Here is an 18,855-nt window from a genome sequence, read left to right on the forward strand (position 1 = left end):
GGTCATTGTTTTTCTTAAAACGTCAAAAACCCAGATGGACAGTACTCAGATACCCTCACCCCTGTCCTCAGAGAGTGAAATTCACACTTGTACAGAGCTCTCTCATAAATGGGCACAGTTTACAACTCCTCTTAAGAACCATGTCTTGGTGAGTCCTCAGTGCCAGGGTAAATGTCCCCTTATAATAATTTCACATGATTTCTTTAACCCAACTAGGTTTTCAGTCTATGAAAACCTTAGGGTACGTCTAAACTACTTTTTTTTTTCAGAAAAAGGATATGCAAATTTCCTGCTAAATTTGTGTGACAGCGCAGTCGGGGTTCCCCCCAAATCCTGCACCCCATCTGCAGCAAGAACAGACTCCACCAGCCAATAGAATAGAGGGTTTATTGCTTCTCCAGGATACAGCACAGCATAGACGTGATACTGCTACAGGAATCTGGGCCAGGATGCCTCAGACCCCTTGGGTTAGGGTGGTCCATCACCCCCCCAGACCTCCAGCCCCCAGTTTAGGCTCACTCCCTCCTGTTTCCCAGCCAGCCACTGAACCTTCCCTCCAAAACCTCCTGTTGATCTCCGCCTCTCTCCCTTTGTCTCTCCCCCTGGGAATCCCCTGTTATTTCCTCAGGCTCCACCCAAGTGTCTGGGTTAATACACATTTGGGTGAGTCCGTGGGAATCACACATCACAGCTCAGGGGGACCCTGGGTGACAAAGCAGACAGCACCCCCACTATGTCTCAATTTGCATATCTTCTTCCTATCATAGAATCATAGAATACTAGGACTGGAAGGGACCTCGAGAGGTCATCGAGTCCAGTCTCCTGCCCTCATGGCAGGACCAAATACTGTCTAGACCATCACTGATAGACATTTATCTCACCTACTCTTAAATATCTCCACAGATGGAGATTCCACAACCTCCCTGGGCAATTTATTCCAGTGTTTGACTACCCTGACAGTTAGGAACTTTTTCCTAATGTCCAACTTAAACCTCCCTTGCTGCAGTTTAAGCCCATTGCTTCTTGATCTGTCCTCAGAGGTCAGGAAGAACAATTTTTCTCCCTCCTCCTTGTAACACCCTTTTAGATACCTGAAAAGGCTATCATGTCCCCCCTCAATCTTCTTCTTTTCCAAACTAAACAAACCCAATTCTTTCAGCCTTCTTTCATAGGTCATGTTCTCTAGACCTTTAATCATTCTTGTTTCTCTTCTCTGGGCTCTCTCCAATTTCTCCACATCTTTCTTGAAATGTGGCACCCAGAACTGGACACAATACTCCACCTGAGGCCTAACCAGTGCAGAGTAGAGTGGAAGAATGACTTCTCGTGTCTTGCTCACAAACATCTGTTAGTGCAGTGGTTCCCAACGCAGTGCCCGCGGGCGCCATGGTGCCCGCCAGGGCATTTATGTGTGCCCGCCTAATGACCAGGGCTGGCCTGAGCCATTCTTGCGCCCCTAGCCCTGGGCATGCGATGCATACACGGCCCCCATCCCGGGTGCACAGTGCATGCACGGTGCCGTTTCCAGGCGCACGGCGCATGTGTGGTGCCGCCCCTGGGCATGCGACGCATGCGTGGCCCCCGTCCTGGGCGCCCGGCAGCCCCGAAAGGTTGGGGACTACTGTTTTAATGCATCCCAGAATCATGTTTGCTTTTTTTACCACAGCATCATACTGTTGACTCATATTTAGCTTGTGGTCCACTATAACCCCTAGATCCCTTTCTGCCGTGCTCCTTCCTAGACAGTCGCTTCCCATTCTGTATGTGTGAAACTGATTGTTCCTTCTTAAGTGGAGCACTTTACATTTGTCTTTATTAAACTTCATCCTGTTTACCTCAGACCATTCCTCCAATTTGTCCAGTGAGAATACATCTAAACTATGTTTGTTTTTTTCAAAAGAGGATATGCAAATTCTACGGGAATTTGCATATCTTCTTCCTATCGCTTTTTCGAAAGCAGGTCTTTCAAAAGTGAAAGTAGTCTGGATGCATTTTTTTCTGAAAAAACCCTTTTTTGAAAAAAAAAACGCTCTTCCTAAAAAAAAGGTTTACATGGTTTTTCAAAAATGGGTTTTTTTTTTTTTTTCAGAAAAACTGCATTCAGACTTTCACTTTTGAAAGACCTGCTTTTGAAAAAGCGATAGGAAGAAAATATGCAAATTTTTTTAAAAAAATATAGTTTAGACATACCTCACTTCCCATTCTACTCTTTCTGAAACCTCCCCTTTTTCAACCTTTTCTTGCCATGCTTAGCTCAGCTTTCCCCTTTGATGAACTCAAATAACATAAGCAACGAGGAGTCCTGTGACACCTTATAGACTAACAGATTTAGTGGAGCATAAGCTTTCGTGGGCAAAGACCCACTTTGTCAGATGCAGGTCTGACGAAGTGGGTCTTTGCCCACGAAAATTTATTCTCCAATAAATCTGCTAGTCTATAAGGTGCCACAGGACTCCTCATCGCTTTTGCAGATTCAGACTAACATCGCTACCCCTCTGATACTCAAATAACATAGCATGTTTTAACCTTTATTAAAAGGAAAACAAATTAAATTAGCACATGTGGCCTAGTGATAGCGTAGACTAGAGAGAGTGCACTCAAACACCAGGCATATGTGGGGGAGAGGTCTTCCTGGGAATCAGTCTCATGTGGCCAGTTAGAAATTTGTGTTAGGGGCTCTGACTGGGGGATATGGTCCAGCAGTGATGATGGGCACATCATAAGTACTTAGATATTATGCTGGGTACTGGATGATGTCGAAAAACCTTCTATAGATGGGGGAAGGAGTGGATGAGTGTGGTGTAGTGAAATAACCTTCCAAAATAACTGGTGCACTCTAATACCCTGTTCCCTGTGCTATGGTCGTTCTGTAAAATTCATTCTCTATAACCCTCTGATTAAAATCATTCTATATATCCCATTCTATATAACCCTCTGATTAACCTGCAGTAGAAATGACTGTTCGAAAGTGGGCTGATTCAGGGAGCAAGAGGAACCAGGACAAACCATTTCCTCCATGTAAAGGTGACCAAAGCTGGAGGAGAAACCTGAGCCTCTTCAACACGAGGCTTGTTCTTTTCTCCCTCTCTTAACAATGTATTGAAATGATATTGCCAGCAACAGAACTGATGCCAACATAGAAACAACAACATAGAAACTGAACTATTGGTTGGAAGGAGCAGAGGAAACCCGTAACTAGGTTTAATTCATCTCTCCCAAAACCACAGAACCCATAGCAAAAGTTTTTAGCAACAGAAATGTCTAGGCACTTTTAAAATTATTTATGAACTTTAGAAAATATACAAAGGGAAACTATAGGACTCACAACAAAGTCTTCAATTAACTGACATTAAGGGGATCAGATTCTCCTCTGACACCTGCTTTGCACTGTTGTGCGACCACTCACTTCAGAGAAGTTATTTCTGAGCAAGAAGGATCAGAGTCAAGGAAGAGACCTCAGACAAGAAAATACGTAGCAAGATGTGTAACAGTAGAAAGCAACATATTAAGTCAGGGCTCATTTACAGGTCATTTAAGGAGAAGGCAGAATTCCAGCTTGAACTATGAGGCTTTTTTGGTTTATACCACAGCCTTTCCATGGTTTTAATATTGCTTCTTCATTGAATAGAACAGTGGTCTCAAACGTGGTGCCCGCAGACACCATGGAGCCCGCCGGGCCATTTCTGTGCGCCTGCCAAGTGATCGGGGTTGGCCCTGCCCCTGCCCCTGCCCCTGGGCACGTGGCACATGGGCGGTGCCAGCTCCGGGCATATGGGCGTCCCTACCCCTGGGCACGTGGCACAGAGGCGGCGCCGGCCCCGGGGCACAGGGGCGGCGCCGGCCCCGGGGCACAGGGGCAGCGCCAGCCCCGGGTGCGCAGCATATGGGCAGCCCCCGCCCCAGGTGTGTGTTTCATGGGCTGTGCGAGCCCCGGGTGCGCAGCACAGGAGCGGCGCCGGCCCCGGGCGCATAGTGTATGGGCAACCCCACCTCTGGGCATGCAGCACAGGAGTGGCGGTGACCCCAGGAATGCGGCGCATGGGTAGCACCGGCACTGGGCATGCGGCATATGGGTGGCCCCGCCCCCAGGCGCGTGCGCAACCCCGCCTCCGAGTGCCCGGTGCATGAGTGGCCCCGGGCGCCCGGCAGCCCCAAAAGGTTGTAGACCATTGGAATAGAAGGAATTGTGATATAGCACCTGCAGATTGTAGGCAAATGGGATTCATACTTACCCAAGTGACAGGAAAAACAGCTAAGAATTTTCCAGTCCTGTTTGCTTAAATGTATATTCTTCTGTATTTTATGATATTTAGGAGTCTGTGGGTCATACCTCAGCTTTGTATTTACTACATGTTCATAGGGATAGCAGCCAAAGTGCGCACACATTTTTTTTTAAAAAATAATAATTTGTAGATTGTAAGGCTCTGTCAGGCTTCAGTTGTTAAAATTACATTTCTTCCTGTAAGATATTGTGGGTACAGGAAAAAAACAAATTGTCTCATATATTTGTTTTTGTATTAGATTAAACACTTTAAATAATCCAGACATATTAGGTTAAGAAAAAAATCCCAGCTCATCTTGTCCATTATAAATAACCTGCCTATATTCTACCATTCTGCTGGCAATTCACCACTGAGATTTTAAGATGCAATTCTGAAAAAAATCACCCTAACTGGTACATGTATTTCCCAGGAAGACTCTATTTTAAGTGAGACATCTGCAGCCACTTTAACCTTCACTTCTTTGTGAGCCCTGCTTTTGCCACCAGGCAATTAATGAACTCTGGAGGACTTTCTGGGTCAAGCTATACCAAGTACCTCAAATCCTCATTAACGCTAATTAGTGCTCAGTAGGTTAATTGGTGGTGAAGCTCATCTTTTTTTAATTACTCGCACACATGAGCCAGCGGGACCTTGTGGTCAGCTGTAAATTATTCTGTTTGTTTTGATGCTCCTCATTTGAATGTGTAAAGCCAGATGTTTGTTGCCCAAACTTAGGTCCTGTTTGCTTTTGTTGGAGGAAAAAAGGACACACACAAAAAACTTTTTAGCACAGTTAATAAGCATCTTAGCTGACACCTTAGAACAATGAAGACCCAGGATGCAAGAGTGTTTTTTGTACATGAGATAGAAAAAGCATTATTTGAAATAACATATCACCTTAAGATGTCCCTTCAGTTCCTGATCAGATTTAACAAATGTGCAATGTGACTGAAATAGTTCAAGAAGAATAATACAAATTGGGAATGGTAGAAATACCTAATAGGTTGGCTTCACCATCTCAGGCAGTCAGTGCAGGAAAGTTCCCTGTACAATATATTCTCTACTGTAAATTCATAGAATCAAGAGCTAGAAGGGACAACTGTGACTGACTTCCTGAATAATGCTGGCCATACAATTTCCCCCAAAAAATTCCTGTTTGAACTAGAGCACATCTTTTAGTCTTAATTTTAAAACTGCCAATGTTAAAAAATCCACAGAGGCCTGTTCCAGTAGTTACTTATTGTCACTTACAAATATACACCTTATTTAACAGTCTGAATTTGTCTTATTTGAGCTTCTAGCTAAGGGATAATGCTATATCTTTGTCTGCTAGATTGAAGATCTCATTTTTCCCCAGTAGGTGCTTACAAATTTTGCTCTTAACTTTGTCTTTGTTAAGGTAAATAGATCAGGCTCCTTTAAGTGGGTTTTCTAATCATTCTTGTAGCTCTTCTCTAAACCCACTCCAGTTTATGGACCTCCTTCTTGAACTATGGACACCAGTACTAGACATAGTATTTCATCAGCAGTCATATCAGTGCCATAGAGATATATAGAGATAAAATAACCTTTCTGCTCCTACTACTCAGGATTTCCCTGTTTACTCGTCCAAGGATTCCACTAGCCCTTTTAGACATAGCATTGAACTGGGAGCTGATGCTCAACTCATTATTTACCAGATCTTCCCAGGATAGAGGCCCCATCCTGTTAATATTGTTCTGAGATGTACACATTTGCATTTAGCCATATTAAAACACGTATTGTTTGCCTACCAAATGATCCAGATCACTCAGCATCAGTGACCTTTGCTCCTCCTTGTTTGCCATTCCCCCAATTTTTGTGTCACCTGCAAACATTATATTTGGGATGATTTCATGTTTTCTTCCAGGTAATTGATAAATATGTTAAATAAAACAGGACCAAAACCCAATCCTTGAAGGACCCCTTCTAAATAACTCCAGTGATTAATTTTGTACCACTCTCTTTCAAGACTGTTCCAAAGACAGCTTCTTTATTCTAAGGACATTTTCCTTAATATTCCTAAATTGTCCTTGGCTTGGTTTTACTTTGTAATTCCTTTCTACCACTTTAAGCTGTTTCTCTACAGCTTTTGTACCTTCAACCTTAACATAACTATAAACAATCATGATCTCTCTTCCCCCTTAGCTCTTCCAGTCATTGTTTAAAGAAGCAATTCATTGACTCTTGCAGTTCCTTCTAACCCTATGATTCTGTGTTTCATTCTTTTAATTCTTCCTCCTAACGCTGTCCTCCTGATTTCTTCCAGTTTGGTAACATCTTCCTGTTATTGAGGTGCCCAGAGCTGTAGGAAGTCTTCTAGGTGTGATCTTACCAGATATCTTTATTGACCTGTCATGTCTCTGGCCCCTGAGGATTTTTCCAAAGCAGTCCGTGACCCACTCTTGCATAAATCCCATGTGGACCAATTTGCACACCAGCACAGAGTCTCACTGAAAGCAGAATTTACAGCAACGACACTGCAGCTGTGACCTCAGCAAATGTTCAATGATGAGAGGCATGGCCGAGTTAAGTGTGGCACAGTGCATATATAATGGCAACAGGTGGAACTGAACCTGGGATCTCTGGAGCTGAGTGCATGAGGCTCTACCGCTTGAGCTAAACACCTGCTGACTCTCACCTAAGGCTGTACAGCACACTCATTCATTCTCTCTGTAAGTGGTGTAAGTGCCACTATGTAGGACAGACAGTACACCACACTCAGCATGGGACTGTGGGTAAGGCTTTATGATGCGGTATGAGGAATGTTAAAAAGGGGGGGTGTTTTCTTTATCTATGGGAGTCAGAAAGAAATTCTCTATTGAGGTGTAGAGTCAATCAATAGCAGTGTGGACATGAGGGTACAGTAAAGAGGTTTCTCTTAACTTGACGTTTTCTTACTTTTAAGGCCAAGGGTTTGTGTCAGGTGATATCACACTTAAGCAGCCTTACCTGATTTTAAATGAAGTTTTTGGTTATGAATATTAGATACGCATGCCTCTCAAAAGAGCTTCCTGGTGATTAGATCTGATTGTAGGAGTTCAGGATTCAGTACTTGACTGAGCCTGATCCAAAGCCTGTGTAAGTCAGTAGATAGTTCCCTGGGCTTCACTGGGCTTTGGATCTAGCCCTTTAACACCAAGATGTACTCAGTGAATTGGCCAAGCCAAGCCAAGGGTGAGCTTTCAGTAAGCATGTGTTGAAGTCCCACAGCCGGAAGAAATGGGAAGCAGTGTGACAAAGTTATTCTTCTGCTGCTCCTAACACATCTAGCTGTGTCTAGACTGGCCAGTTTTTCCGGAAAATCTGCCACTTTTCCGGAAAAACTTGCCAGCTGTCTACACTGGCCGCTTGAATTTCCGCAAAAGCACTGACGATCTCATGTAAGATTGTCAGTGTTCTTGCGGAAATACTATGCTGCTCCCATTCGGGCAAAAGTCCTTTTGCGCTCAGATTTGTTTTGTGCAAAAAAGCCCCGATCACGAAAATGGCGATCGGGGCTTTTTTGTGGAAAAGCGCGTCTAGATTGTCACGGACGCTTTTCCGCAAAACGTGCTTTTGCGGAAAAGCATCCATGCCGATCTAGACGCTCTGTTCCAAAAATGCTTTTAACGGAAAAGTTTTCCATTAAAAGCATTTGCGGAAAATCATGCCAGTCTAGACATAACCCTAGACTCTGGTGTCTGCACCTACAAGAAAAGGGAGGCTGAGAAACATCAGGTATTCTCAGGTGGTTTTATACATTATTTTATTACATCTGGGTAAACGTATGTGTCTGATTATATCCCAATCCACAATCCACCGTACGTCATTTGTCTTCTTAAAATGTAGGCTCCTTAAAGCAGGAACTGGCTCTTCTTCTTTCTGTGTACAGCCCCTAACACAATGGGACCTTGATCTTGCTTGGAGCCCTTGAGTGTTACACTAATATAAATAATAATACCGTGAGGATTGTTTTTCAAGCTTTGGTGGAAGCCTTTTCCAAAATGATTCAAACCAGTGCTCTTCCAAATAGCATTTAATAAAACCCAAACAAGAGTCTATGTCAGAAATAATTAAATATATTTCTGCAGCCTATGGGACTTTGTACAACATCAGAACCTGAATAGAAACAGACCAGGATCCTGCAAGGAGTATCCTCCTTCCCCTGGATAACAAGTACCAGTTTCCTAAGCTTGTGGGAAGTTATGGCTCCAAGATGGGCAGTCCAGAATGACTTCTGGAAACACACAATTTGAAAACACCATTCACAATGTTCTGGGTACCCTGGTCAAGTCTAAGCACACTTGATTAGGATTAAGCCTTTGATTTTTTTTCCCTTACATTTGTTCCCAGAAGGTGAGAGAGAATTTATAAAGGTTTCCACTTTCTGAAACCAAAAGAATAAAATGGAAGATGCTGCTGGGAATCAGGCAGCTTTATTTTGTACAGGTATATGACTCATCTGCCTTTATCTGTGGGTCAGTGAGAATTATTCAAAAGTGACAACACAGTAATTTGGCCATTTCAAAAAGACATGAGGAATCATTTTTACTCACACAAAGGGCAATGCAGAAAATGTTTTGCCTCATGCCAGTTTTGTTTAGTAGCTACTGCACTTGATAATGGTGAGGCACTGAAAGAGACATAGAAAACCCATAGTTTAAATACATTTGCAGTAAGAAAGACTAAATAAGAACAGAAGAATAGCCACACTGAGTCAGACCAATGGTCAAGCTAGCCTGGTATCCTATTTTCTGATAGTGGTCATTGCCTGGTGCTTCAGAGGCAATGAACAGAACAGGAAATTGAGTGATCCAACCCCTGTTTTCCACTCCCACCTTCTGGCAATCAGAGACAAAAGATACCAACGATGTGGGGTTGTATCTCTGACCAGTAGCTAATAGCTACTGATGACTCTATCCTCTATGAATGTATCTAAATCTTTTTGTAACCCCAATGTAGTTTTGACCTTCACAACAGCCCCGGCTGCAAGTTGCGCAGGTTCACTCTTCACACAGGGAAACTCTAATTTCAGTGGTTTCATATAGCCAGAAGATTGATGGGGGGCAAAGGGGACAACTTCCCCAGGGCCCGGTGATTCAGAAGGGCTCAGGACGTCAGACTGCCACCTCTGCTACTATGAAGTTGGTGGCAGCCAGAGCCTTAGGCCCTTTAAATTGCTGCCGGAGCCACACGGGTCGGCCCCACATTCCGCTTCCACACGAGGTCCTGCCCCTTCCAGGAGTGTGGAATTATGTCCTTCCTCTCTCCAAAGTCTCCTGATGCTGGAACTTTCTGTCTGACAGAAAATGGCAGAGGGGAATGCGAGAGTGGGAGCCACTTGGCTCACTTTTCCTACAGAGCCTGAGCATCCTCATAGACTCATAGACTTTAAGGTCAGAAGGGACCATTATGATCATCTAGTCTGACCCCCTGCACAGTTCAGGCCACAGAATCTCATCCACCCCTCCTAGAATAATCCTGTCACCTATATCTCAGATATTGAAGCCTTCAAATACTTTGAAGACCCCAAGATGCAGAGAATCCTCCAGCTGTGATCTGTACATGCTACCGAGAAAGGTGAAAAACCTCCAGGGCCTCTGCCAATCTACCCTGGAGGAAAATTCCTTCCCGACCCCAAATATGGCGATCAGCTAAACCCTGAGCATGTGGGCAAGACTCACCAGCCAGACACCCAGAAAGTTCTCTATAGTAACTCCTATCATCCCTCCATTGACCTATTGCCCACTGATAATGAATGGTCAATTAGCTACCAAGATCCTGTCTCTGTAACATTCTCCATCCCTTCCCCTGCAGGGAAAAGAAACTGAGTTTAAAACTAATAGCCACATGCTGCACAGTCTCCTCTTCTGGCAAACAAATCTGGCCTCCTCCTTTGTGGATTCAGTGGACTGCCTTGTAATGCACCAGGTGTAGTTTCACTGTGCAAGAGGCGGAATCTGAGGATCTGATCCCTCTTTTGCACTGAGAGGATTTAGGAAAGGATCCAGTGACTATTTGACCCCCACCTCACATGATTGAAGCAGTGGCCACAAAGTGACCTGAGATGATTATTCCCTTTGTCCTCAGTGGATGTCCCCACTGCTCAGTCTGCTGTGAGAGGGTTTGACCTTTGAGATGAATCTAATGAAATTCCAGGTGGAGTGCAAGCCCCAAAAGATACCTAGCACAGCAGAGACATTTCAGAAATTCTGGGTTGCATCTTCTTGGTTAAAGCAGTTAACTGTTTCAGTGAAAAGAGTGGCCTATTCAAACTACTGCCAGTTTGTCTATCACAGTAGCAGTAGTGGCCCTTGGAGTCCAAATTTTACATGCTTTATGGACATAAAATCCTACTAGTCAGCAAGAAATGATATCCAAGTCCTCACTGCAGATATGTTTGCATAGTCTTTAGTGGCCATGGCCTGATTCTGATCTCAGTGTCAGTCCCTGAAGTCAGTGGAGGTTGCAATAAAGGGTGTGAAAGGAGAATCAGACTTGGAATTCTGAAAATGGAATTATACTAGCAGCTATAGAATCCTATTAACAAAAATGAGTTTGAGTCTCTGTTCATTGGCACCAGTTTAAATCAGCAATAACTTTACAAACAGAAAAACAGGACAGTTACACTAATGTGAGAGAAAACACAGGACCCCTATCATTTTGAACAAAAATAGATAGTGCCAGTATATTTCAGAATAAGGAATCTATGTCGTAATGTATAGGCCTATTATTAAGGTCCAGTCCAGTGATGAGGGCTTGTCTGCGCTACAGAGAAGATTAAAGCTGCCATAGTCAATCTTCCAGGGTTAGAATTAGCAGGTCTAGTGAAGACATGCTAATTTGAACTGAAAGGGTGCTCCTGTCGATGCCGGTAGTCCTGCTTCTACGAGGAGTAAAGGAAGTTGAAGGGAGAGCGTACTACGTAATTAACATAGCGAGAGTTGTGTATCTCAATTCGAACTTATTCCCTTGTGTAGACCTAGCCTAAGACTATTCATGTGCTTGAAATTATATACATGCTTAAGTGCTGTGCTAAATCAGGGTTAGTATTCTCCTTTTATTCTATGCGCAAAACCCATACTGAAATAATAGTTTTGTGCAAATATCCATGGCAAACGGTAGCTGTTAATCCCTTGTTTCTAGAGATTCTTTATAGCTGTTCACTTGTTTCTGTCTCTTTTATTGGTCAGCATGTTTGCTTTTTTCCTTTAGTTTTGAAGGAACTTTTTCCTTTAGTTTTGAATAGCTGTTAAGAAGCTAATTTTAGACCCACACAGAATTAGAAATTGACTAATGGAAACTGAAGAATGTTGTTGTTTTTCTTTTTTATCAAAAACTGGAGATAATTTGTACTTTCCCGTGGGGGAAAAATCTGATGAAAGAATTCATGAAGGAATTATGGTGGGTTTCTTCTGTGTTTGTTTCAAGCCATGATGCAGGTGTGATAGAAGCCTTTACCATATACTAAGTAAAAACACATTGTTCCTTCTCTCTAAGGCAATTTTGGGGAGTCAAAAATTGGACATGAACTACAAAGGAAGTGTTTATTATGTACTTCAATTAAGATGGGATGCCAAGTTCAGTAGTTATGTCCAAAACCAAGATATCAGGCATCCAAATACCACAATGATGGTCATCACCAATATAGACAGATCAGATGTACATTATGCCTTAAAAAGAAGGAGTTCTGTTATCATAGAACTCGATAGTGATATCCGATATCCATTATAAGGAGAGTTAAAAGAATTGTGGTTTTTTCACACTCTGATTGTTTTATTTAAGAAGCAGAGGTACTTAGTTAAATACGCTTGAGATGCAGTGAAATTATCTGGGACTCACTATGTTTGTTTGTTTGTTTTCTAGCCTGAACGAACGTGACCATTTGTTAAAAAGGCTCGGCAGAAAAACTCCTCCGAGCCTTTTTCGAGCTCATTCAGTCCAGCAAGGTGTATCACGTAAGTAATGGGTCAGATGTGTGTCTCTCAGCACTCCCAGGTGAATAAAGGGAAAGATAATTATTTTTTACATTAAATGGGTAGGTACAGATAATTTGAAACAGAGACTGAGCTGCCAACCAAGAGTCATAAATTTGGAAGGGTAATTAGTGTTTGTGGCCCCAGGCTTGTAGGAGCTTGCATGTAGACAGTTTCCTAGAACCCAATCAATTGGCCCAATGACAAAATCCCAGAACAGAAATTCCCAACAGGAAAATTCCCGGTATTCTCAAGGTCTTGTAAAATTTGACAGGACATAAATTAAAATTAAATTAAAATTAAATAAAATAAAGAAGTTGAAATGGTGCTCTGCTTTAAAATGGTGACTGTTTTCAAAAGGTAACTATTAACTGAGGTTTTACAAATACAGAAATAGCCCAGCGGTGCCATTTGAAGAAAGTTCTGTGTGGAGGTCCTCATACCTGCCATTTGCATACATCTCTTCTTGGCCTCTTCTACGCAGCGCTGTTCCAAGGGGTTGTGGGGCTTAGGGCAACTCTACCCTGCCTCTTCCCATCTCATTGCACTTCTTTCCCCAATACTCCTTCCCCAAGCAACATGGCCTGGAGGATGGGGGAGGGGCTGCTGCACTTCCCCAAGCTCAGCTCCCAGCAATGAAGCAGAGCAAACCATCTACAAAGTGGCAGAGCAGAGCAAACTGGCTAGATCACTCTTCTTCCCACAGGTCTCACTGCTACTGGTGAGTTTTGGGGCAGGCGTAACTCCTGCTGCTGGCCCCAGGTTCCCCCCGCCAATAATAATACAGGCCATCCTGGGCCCCGCAGGGCTGTCCAAAGCTCAAGGGCTATGGACAGGATAGCTCCGCTTCTGGGGAAGTTAAACCTGCCTCCTGCTGCTAACTAAAAAGAACAGCATCTGAGGTCATCAGCTGAACCTGCTGCATAGGGCCATGAGACAGCCCCTGTGTCTTAGGCACTTCTCTTTCTTACTTCTTGGATTTTCATCAGGGCTTCTCTGTCACTAAAAAGATTGTGAGAACTTCACAGACCAGAACCCACAGGGAGCCAAGAGCCAATAAGAGTTAAGAGAAATGTTTTGACTTGCTCCTGTCTTTGCAGTGAGATTATTGACCGGTAACATGTTAACTTTACTAAGGGAAATAGTTCCATCAGCTGCAATGATGCTGGTTGCAGGGTAGCACTAAGACCAAAGGATTTGACTCCATATCATCCAATGACCATGATGCAATCTTTTGAAGGTGAGATCTGGATCATGTCAGCATTTCGGCAGATGAGCCACAGACAATCTTCATCTCTTCTCTGTACCCATTTCTTCAGCAGAACCATAAATGCTGACAAGTCCCTGACCCAGAAGAGCTGGTGTGTTTCTGCTGCAGAAATAGGGTAGGATTTGAGAATCCTATGCATGGTGTGCAGGGATCTCCTGCAGACCCTCAGGAGAGATTCAGGGCAGGACAGGAGTAAGGCAAGTAGATTCATTACAGTTCAGATTCACTGGATCCTTCTCCTTCACAAAGGGGAGAGTGCACTGACTACAAGGGCTAGAGCTGCCTTGAGGGACCAGTAACTTCTGCAGATCAGCTTCACTGCCATTATGAGGCCTGGAAAGGAGGGGTTCATTTTCCCACACTAGGGCATGATGAAATGCATCCTAGAATACTCCAGGAGCTGATAGAGGAGGTATCTGAGCCTCTAGCTATCATCTTTGGAAAGTTATAGAAGATGAGAGAGATTCTCGAAGACTGGAAAAGAGCAAATATAGTGCCCATCTATAAAAGGGGAAATAAGAACAAGCCAGGAAACTACAGACAGTCAGCTTGACTTCTGTGCCAGGGAAGATAACGTAGCAAATAATTAAAGAATCTATTTGCAAATATCAGGAAGATATTACGGTGATAGGGAACAGCCAGCATGGATTTGTGAAGAACAAATCATATCAAATCAATCTGATAGCTTTCTTTGATAGGATAACAAGTCATTCTTCTGCTCTACTCTGCACTGATTAGGCCTCAGCTGGAATAGTGTGTCTAGTTCTGGGCACCACATTTCGGGAAAGACATGGAGAAATCGGAGCAGGTCCAGCAACAAAAATGATTAAAGGTCTAGAAAACATGACCTATGATAAAAGAGTGAAAGAACTGGGTTTGTTTAGTTTAGAAAAGAGAAGACTGAGAGGGGACATAGCAGCTTTCACGTACCTAAAAGGGCGTCACAAGGAGGAGGGAGAAAAATTGTTCTCCTTGGCCTCTGAGGATAGGATGAGAAGCAATGGGCTTAAACTACAGCAAGGGAGATTTAGGTTGGACATTAGAAAAACTTCCTTACTGTCAGGGTAGTTAGGCACTGGAATAAATTTCATAGGGAAGTTGTGGGATCTCCATCATTGGAACTATTTAAGAGCAGGTTAGGCAAACATCTGTCATGGATGGTCTAGATCATGGATGGGCAAATACCTGCCTGCAGGCCAGATCTGGTTCCCCAGAGTTAGCCCCTGGTGGGCCGTCACTATATTTACCTGCACCTCCTCAGGTACAGGCAATTGCAGCTCCAAGTGGCTGCAGATCACTATTCCCAAGCAATGGGAGCTGCGGAAAGTAGTGTCCCGGTCCATACTGCTTCCTGCAGCTCCCATTGGCCAGGAATGGATATCTGCAGCCAACAGGGAGATGAAATCGCTCGGACCTGCAGAGGCACCATTAAACATAGCGGCAATGGCCTGCCTGGGGCTAACCCTGGTGAACTGCCGCCATTTTATTGCCCACCCCCAATCTAGATGGTATTTGGTCCTGCCATGATTGCAGGGGACTGGACTCAATGACCTATCGAGGTCCCTTCCAGTTCTAGTGTTCTTTGATTCTATGATTTTCTCCATTATGCTCACAGAGAAAGTGAGCTTGGTTGTACCCTGCTTCCATGATTTGTTCCTGGTGTCCAGAGGTAAAGGGTGCTGCTTTTATATCCCTCTTTCACACACCTATGGAGACACTTGCAAACAATTCAAGAGGAGATGACTGGCAGAGCAAGCCTGTAAGAGAGAATCTGCGAAACCTGCTAGGGAAACCTATGAGCCAATTTGGAAACAATGCAGAAAACCAGCATGCCTGTGTTACTTGTCAGAGCTGAACTGCACACTAACAATTTGTAAAATGCATCTTTGTGGTTTTTAATAGGCTGATAAGCTTTTGGGAAACAAGACTAAGATATCAAAATAAACTTTGATCCAGTCAACTGGGCCCCCATAACGACAAATGATTAAGTGCTAAATGAGTCCATCCAGTCAGGATATGTTCCGATCATGTCTGTTTTTCACATGAATGTAAATTTTCATTTTGAAGTTGTTAAGACTAAAAGAGGCTTTTATGGCAGATCCATGATTCTCCAAAATTTTCTGTCATCCCTTGTCAAACGTTGTTTTCAAACACTGCACAGCTGCTATATGAGCTGGGCCACATCAACATATGTGCTGGTTTCACAAACCTAAGTTGTATAAGTAGTGAAAACTGTCAAAACAAGCAGCTGACGGCTAAGGCAGTAGTTTTGTCATAGAACATACGTATTTTGAATCATACCCTATGGGCTCTCTAGAGCCATACATGTGAATCTTCTGCACTTCCAAATTCCAACCCAAGGAGTTCAGCCTATTCCAAAACTTGATCATGTGACTTCAGTTCAGGTTGGGACACTTGTATTTAACACAGCAAACATTGTTAATTTAATTCTAGTTGATAAGACTGAGACAAATTGCTTGCTCCATTAATAGGAGGGAGTAAATTAGGGCAGTTCCCCATCAGAAGTCATCATAAAGTAATCCCTGAATCAATATCGTAACTTTTTTGGGGGGAGGGAGCAAAAAGTATTCCAAGGTTTGCTGCTATAAAACTGCATTAAAAACATTTGATCTCAAAGCGCACGAGAATGACATTAGTTGTAGGACAACAGACGCACAAATCAATGGATTTGGGGCTACTTCTAATGGCCTCAGGAACTCAGAGCAGCTTGAGGAAGGGAAAGAAGAAGCTTGGAAGTTTTAGCCCCTGACAGCCATATTTCTTTGCTTTTGGCCTTGGTTTTGTGCTCCTTTGGGAGCATCAGATGAAATGCCAACGATGTCCTATAGCTTAACTGTGCTCTCCACATTCACATTATTCTTTTCTAGCTGATGTGGCTTTCAGAAAGATTTATGAAAATGAACAAAGATTTTTTTCCTCGGAGCTTCAGATTTTGTTGCACATGCCAGTTAGGATTTCATTACCCTGTGGCTTTTAGTAGAATAGTTTTGTGCCTTTTGTCAAGTGTATGTTCTGAACATTTCTGCAGCCCAAAAAGCTTTAGTGGAAATGAGTAGATGGTGCAGTGATTATGGAGTTAGCTTCTAGGAGCTGGTGCTGTTCCTGGCTGAGACACCTGTGTGAAATCAGTGCTGGTGAGCTCAGTATAACATCTGTGGATGGAGTTTCCATTACCATCTGCTTTCTAAAATCTCAGCAATAGGAAAAGCATCAAGTCCCCCTAATTAAGAGGGGAGATTGGCCCACAAGTGGGAATAGCTCTGAGAGAGAGCAGGAAATGCTGCAAGGTTCCTCTCACAGATGTTGCTTATCATCGTTCCCTGAGTGTGTGTAGGGGGATTTGTCTTTCCAGGAAAGGAGAAGTAGTTTGGCTCATAAAACTCATGGATACCAGGGAATTTACTGGTAACAGGGTTTTTGCCATAGGCCTCCTGAGCTTCTTCCCACTCTGGGCCCTGCCTCCTCTCACCCATGATAGCACACTCTCTTGTTGCTTAGTCTTTGACAACAGTGTGGAGGACTTCACTCCTGGCCAAAAACCTATAGAAGCCCCACAGCTGCAAAAGATCCATTCTCCCCAATTCTAAGCCACTTGCCTCCCCAGCCTGCACCCCCAGCTCTCTCAGAATCCTGCTTAAAGGGTTTCTAGAGAAAAAGGAGAGCAGTGTTACAGAGATGGCATTCCCCACATGCTCCGGGAATCCTCTGGACAGTTGTCCCCTCCGCCCCTGCATGCCACCTGGATCATTCCATGTGATCCCACATGGATAGTGGCTGACATAATTCAAAACACTCTTCGTCTGCCTCCTGCCAAGATTGGGCTGTCATTTGACCTAGCACATACTTAAAAACTGAATCCTGTGCTCCTTAATCCTTCCCTCCACAGAGCTCCTGCCGAAATCCAGAGGAGCTGTGACTGATGGGGGATAATAGAATTTGGCCCAGATTTCTTATGCTGGCATAGGAAATCACCCCTTCCTTTGACAGTGTAACTGCTCGAAGTAAGGCTGAGCATAGAGAGTACATTTTACACCTTATTAATCAATAAGAAATAGCACCTGTCATCTCAAGTTGGTTTCACAGCATGCGGGTTGGCGAATAATAAATAACAATAATGTGTTCATGCTGAGGGACAAATCCTGCCATTTATTGTGTCCTAACAGAGACTGCCTTCTTGTTACATTCTTCTTGATGCATGTTGATCTGAAAAACTATCAGGTTACTTCGTGGAATTTATTATTAAGTTTTATTTTATTTTTTATTTTAATCTATTACCTTCTTTCTTGGGGTATCAAGTCTTCAGCACTTTTTCTGGCCAAATTCCCTACAGCAAATATAGCTCTAGTTGTATTTGTTGAATATGAAGATGTTGCAACTTTTAACATTAACTTAAAAAAGAAAAGGAGTAGCAAGAGAAAGATTGGCTTAAATGATGTTACATCTGGTCCCATGATTCCTGAATGTGAATAGTTTGGTTTCTAGCAAAATCAAACAGAAACCTAACGGGCATCATGTTTTTCCCTCTTAAGTCCTTGTTAAACATAGTTTGTCTGCATTGGGAAAATTAGTGGCCATTTAGTATGTGTTAATTAAAATGTACTCATGATTTGAAACGCTACTCATTTTCCCAGTGTATTTAAACCCAAAGACTTATGTGAAGTTTGTCCACTGACAAGACATAGCATGTGTTTAATAATAACTGGAGACAGACTTTACAACATCCTCTGAAGGTATGCGATATTGAAGTATGTCAGACCAAGGCCTGGAAGCAAGTTCCGGAGTTGAGACGCTTCCGCTGAGAGCTACTGTGCCCACAGCCAGCAGCTAAACGCATCCATGAACTCAGAACAAACATCCTTTCCCAACTGGCCTGAGCTCAACTGTCAGATAAGAGCGTGAGGAGAGATGGTTGCTAAAGTAAATCCCCTAAATACATAACAATGCATGAACTTCCGTAACAGATTTCCTGAAATAAACCGATTTCTCCGGGCTTCCTCAGGCTCTGATTCTGCAAGTTGCAGTGTGTGGGTGGACCCCTACATGCAGGTTTGGGGCCTATATGTGGACTACAGTTTTTTTTCTCTAATACAGCATTGTGTAGAACAAATAATCAGCTGAGTATACTGAAAATGGAACTGTTAAACTAGCAACCTTGTAACCAGAGACTAGATTCTGATCTCCTCACAGCAGAACATAAAAGCTAACAAACAAGATGCTTTTAAAATTCAATAGGTAGCCTGATAATATCCGGAATGTGTGAAACCTTATATTTTATTAGACTGCGACCCTCTCTTCCTACCAAATGAACCAAGCCATCAGATAGTTT

General features: G+C 43.2%; 1 protein-coding gene across 1 annotated transcript in view; it reads left to right on the forward strand.

Moving 5' to 3' along the window:
* ATP8A2 (ATPase phospholipid transporting 8A2) overlaps positions 1-18,855 on the forward strand; it is a 558,954-nt gene that overhangs the window by 527,993 nt on the left and 12,106 nt on the right. The window contains exon 35 of the mRNA XM_014581486.3: positions 12,129-12,220. Within this exon, the coding sequence (XP_014436972.2) occupies positions 12,129-12,220 (92 nt within the window). The remainder of the gene's footprint in view (positions 1-12,128; positions 12,221-18,855) is intronic.

Source organism: Pelodiscus sinensis, chromosome 1, assembly GCF_049634645.1.
Source record: "Pelodiscus sinensis isolate JC-2024 chromosome 1, ASM4963464v1, whole genome shotgun sequence".
Taxonomy (NCBI): Eukaryota; Metazoa; Chordata; order Testudines; family Trionychidae; genus Pelodiscus; species Pelodiscus sinensis.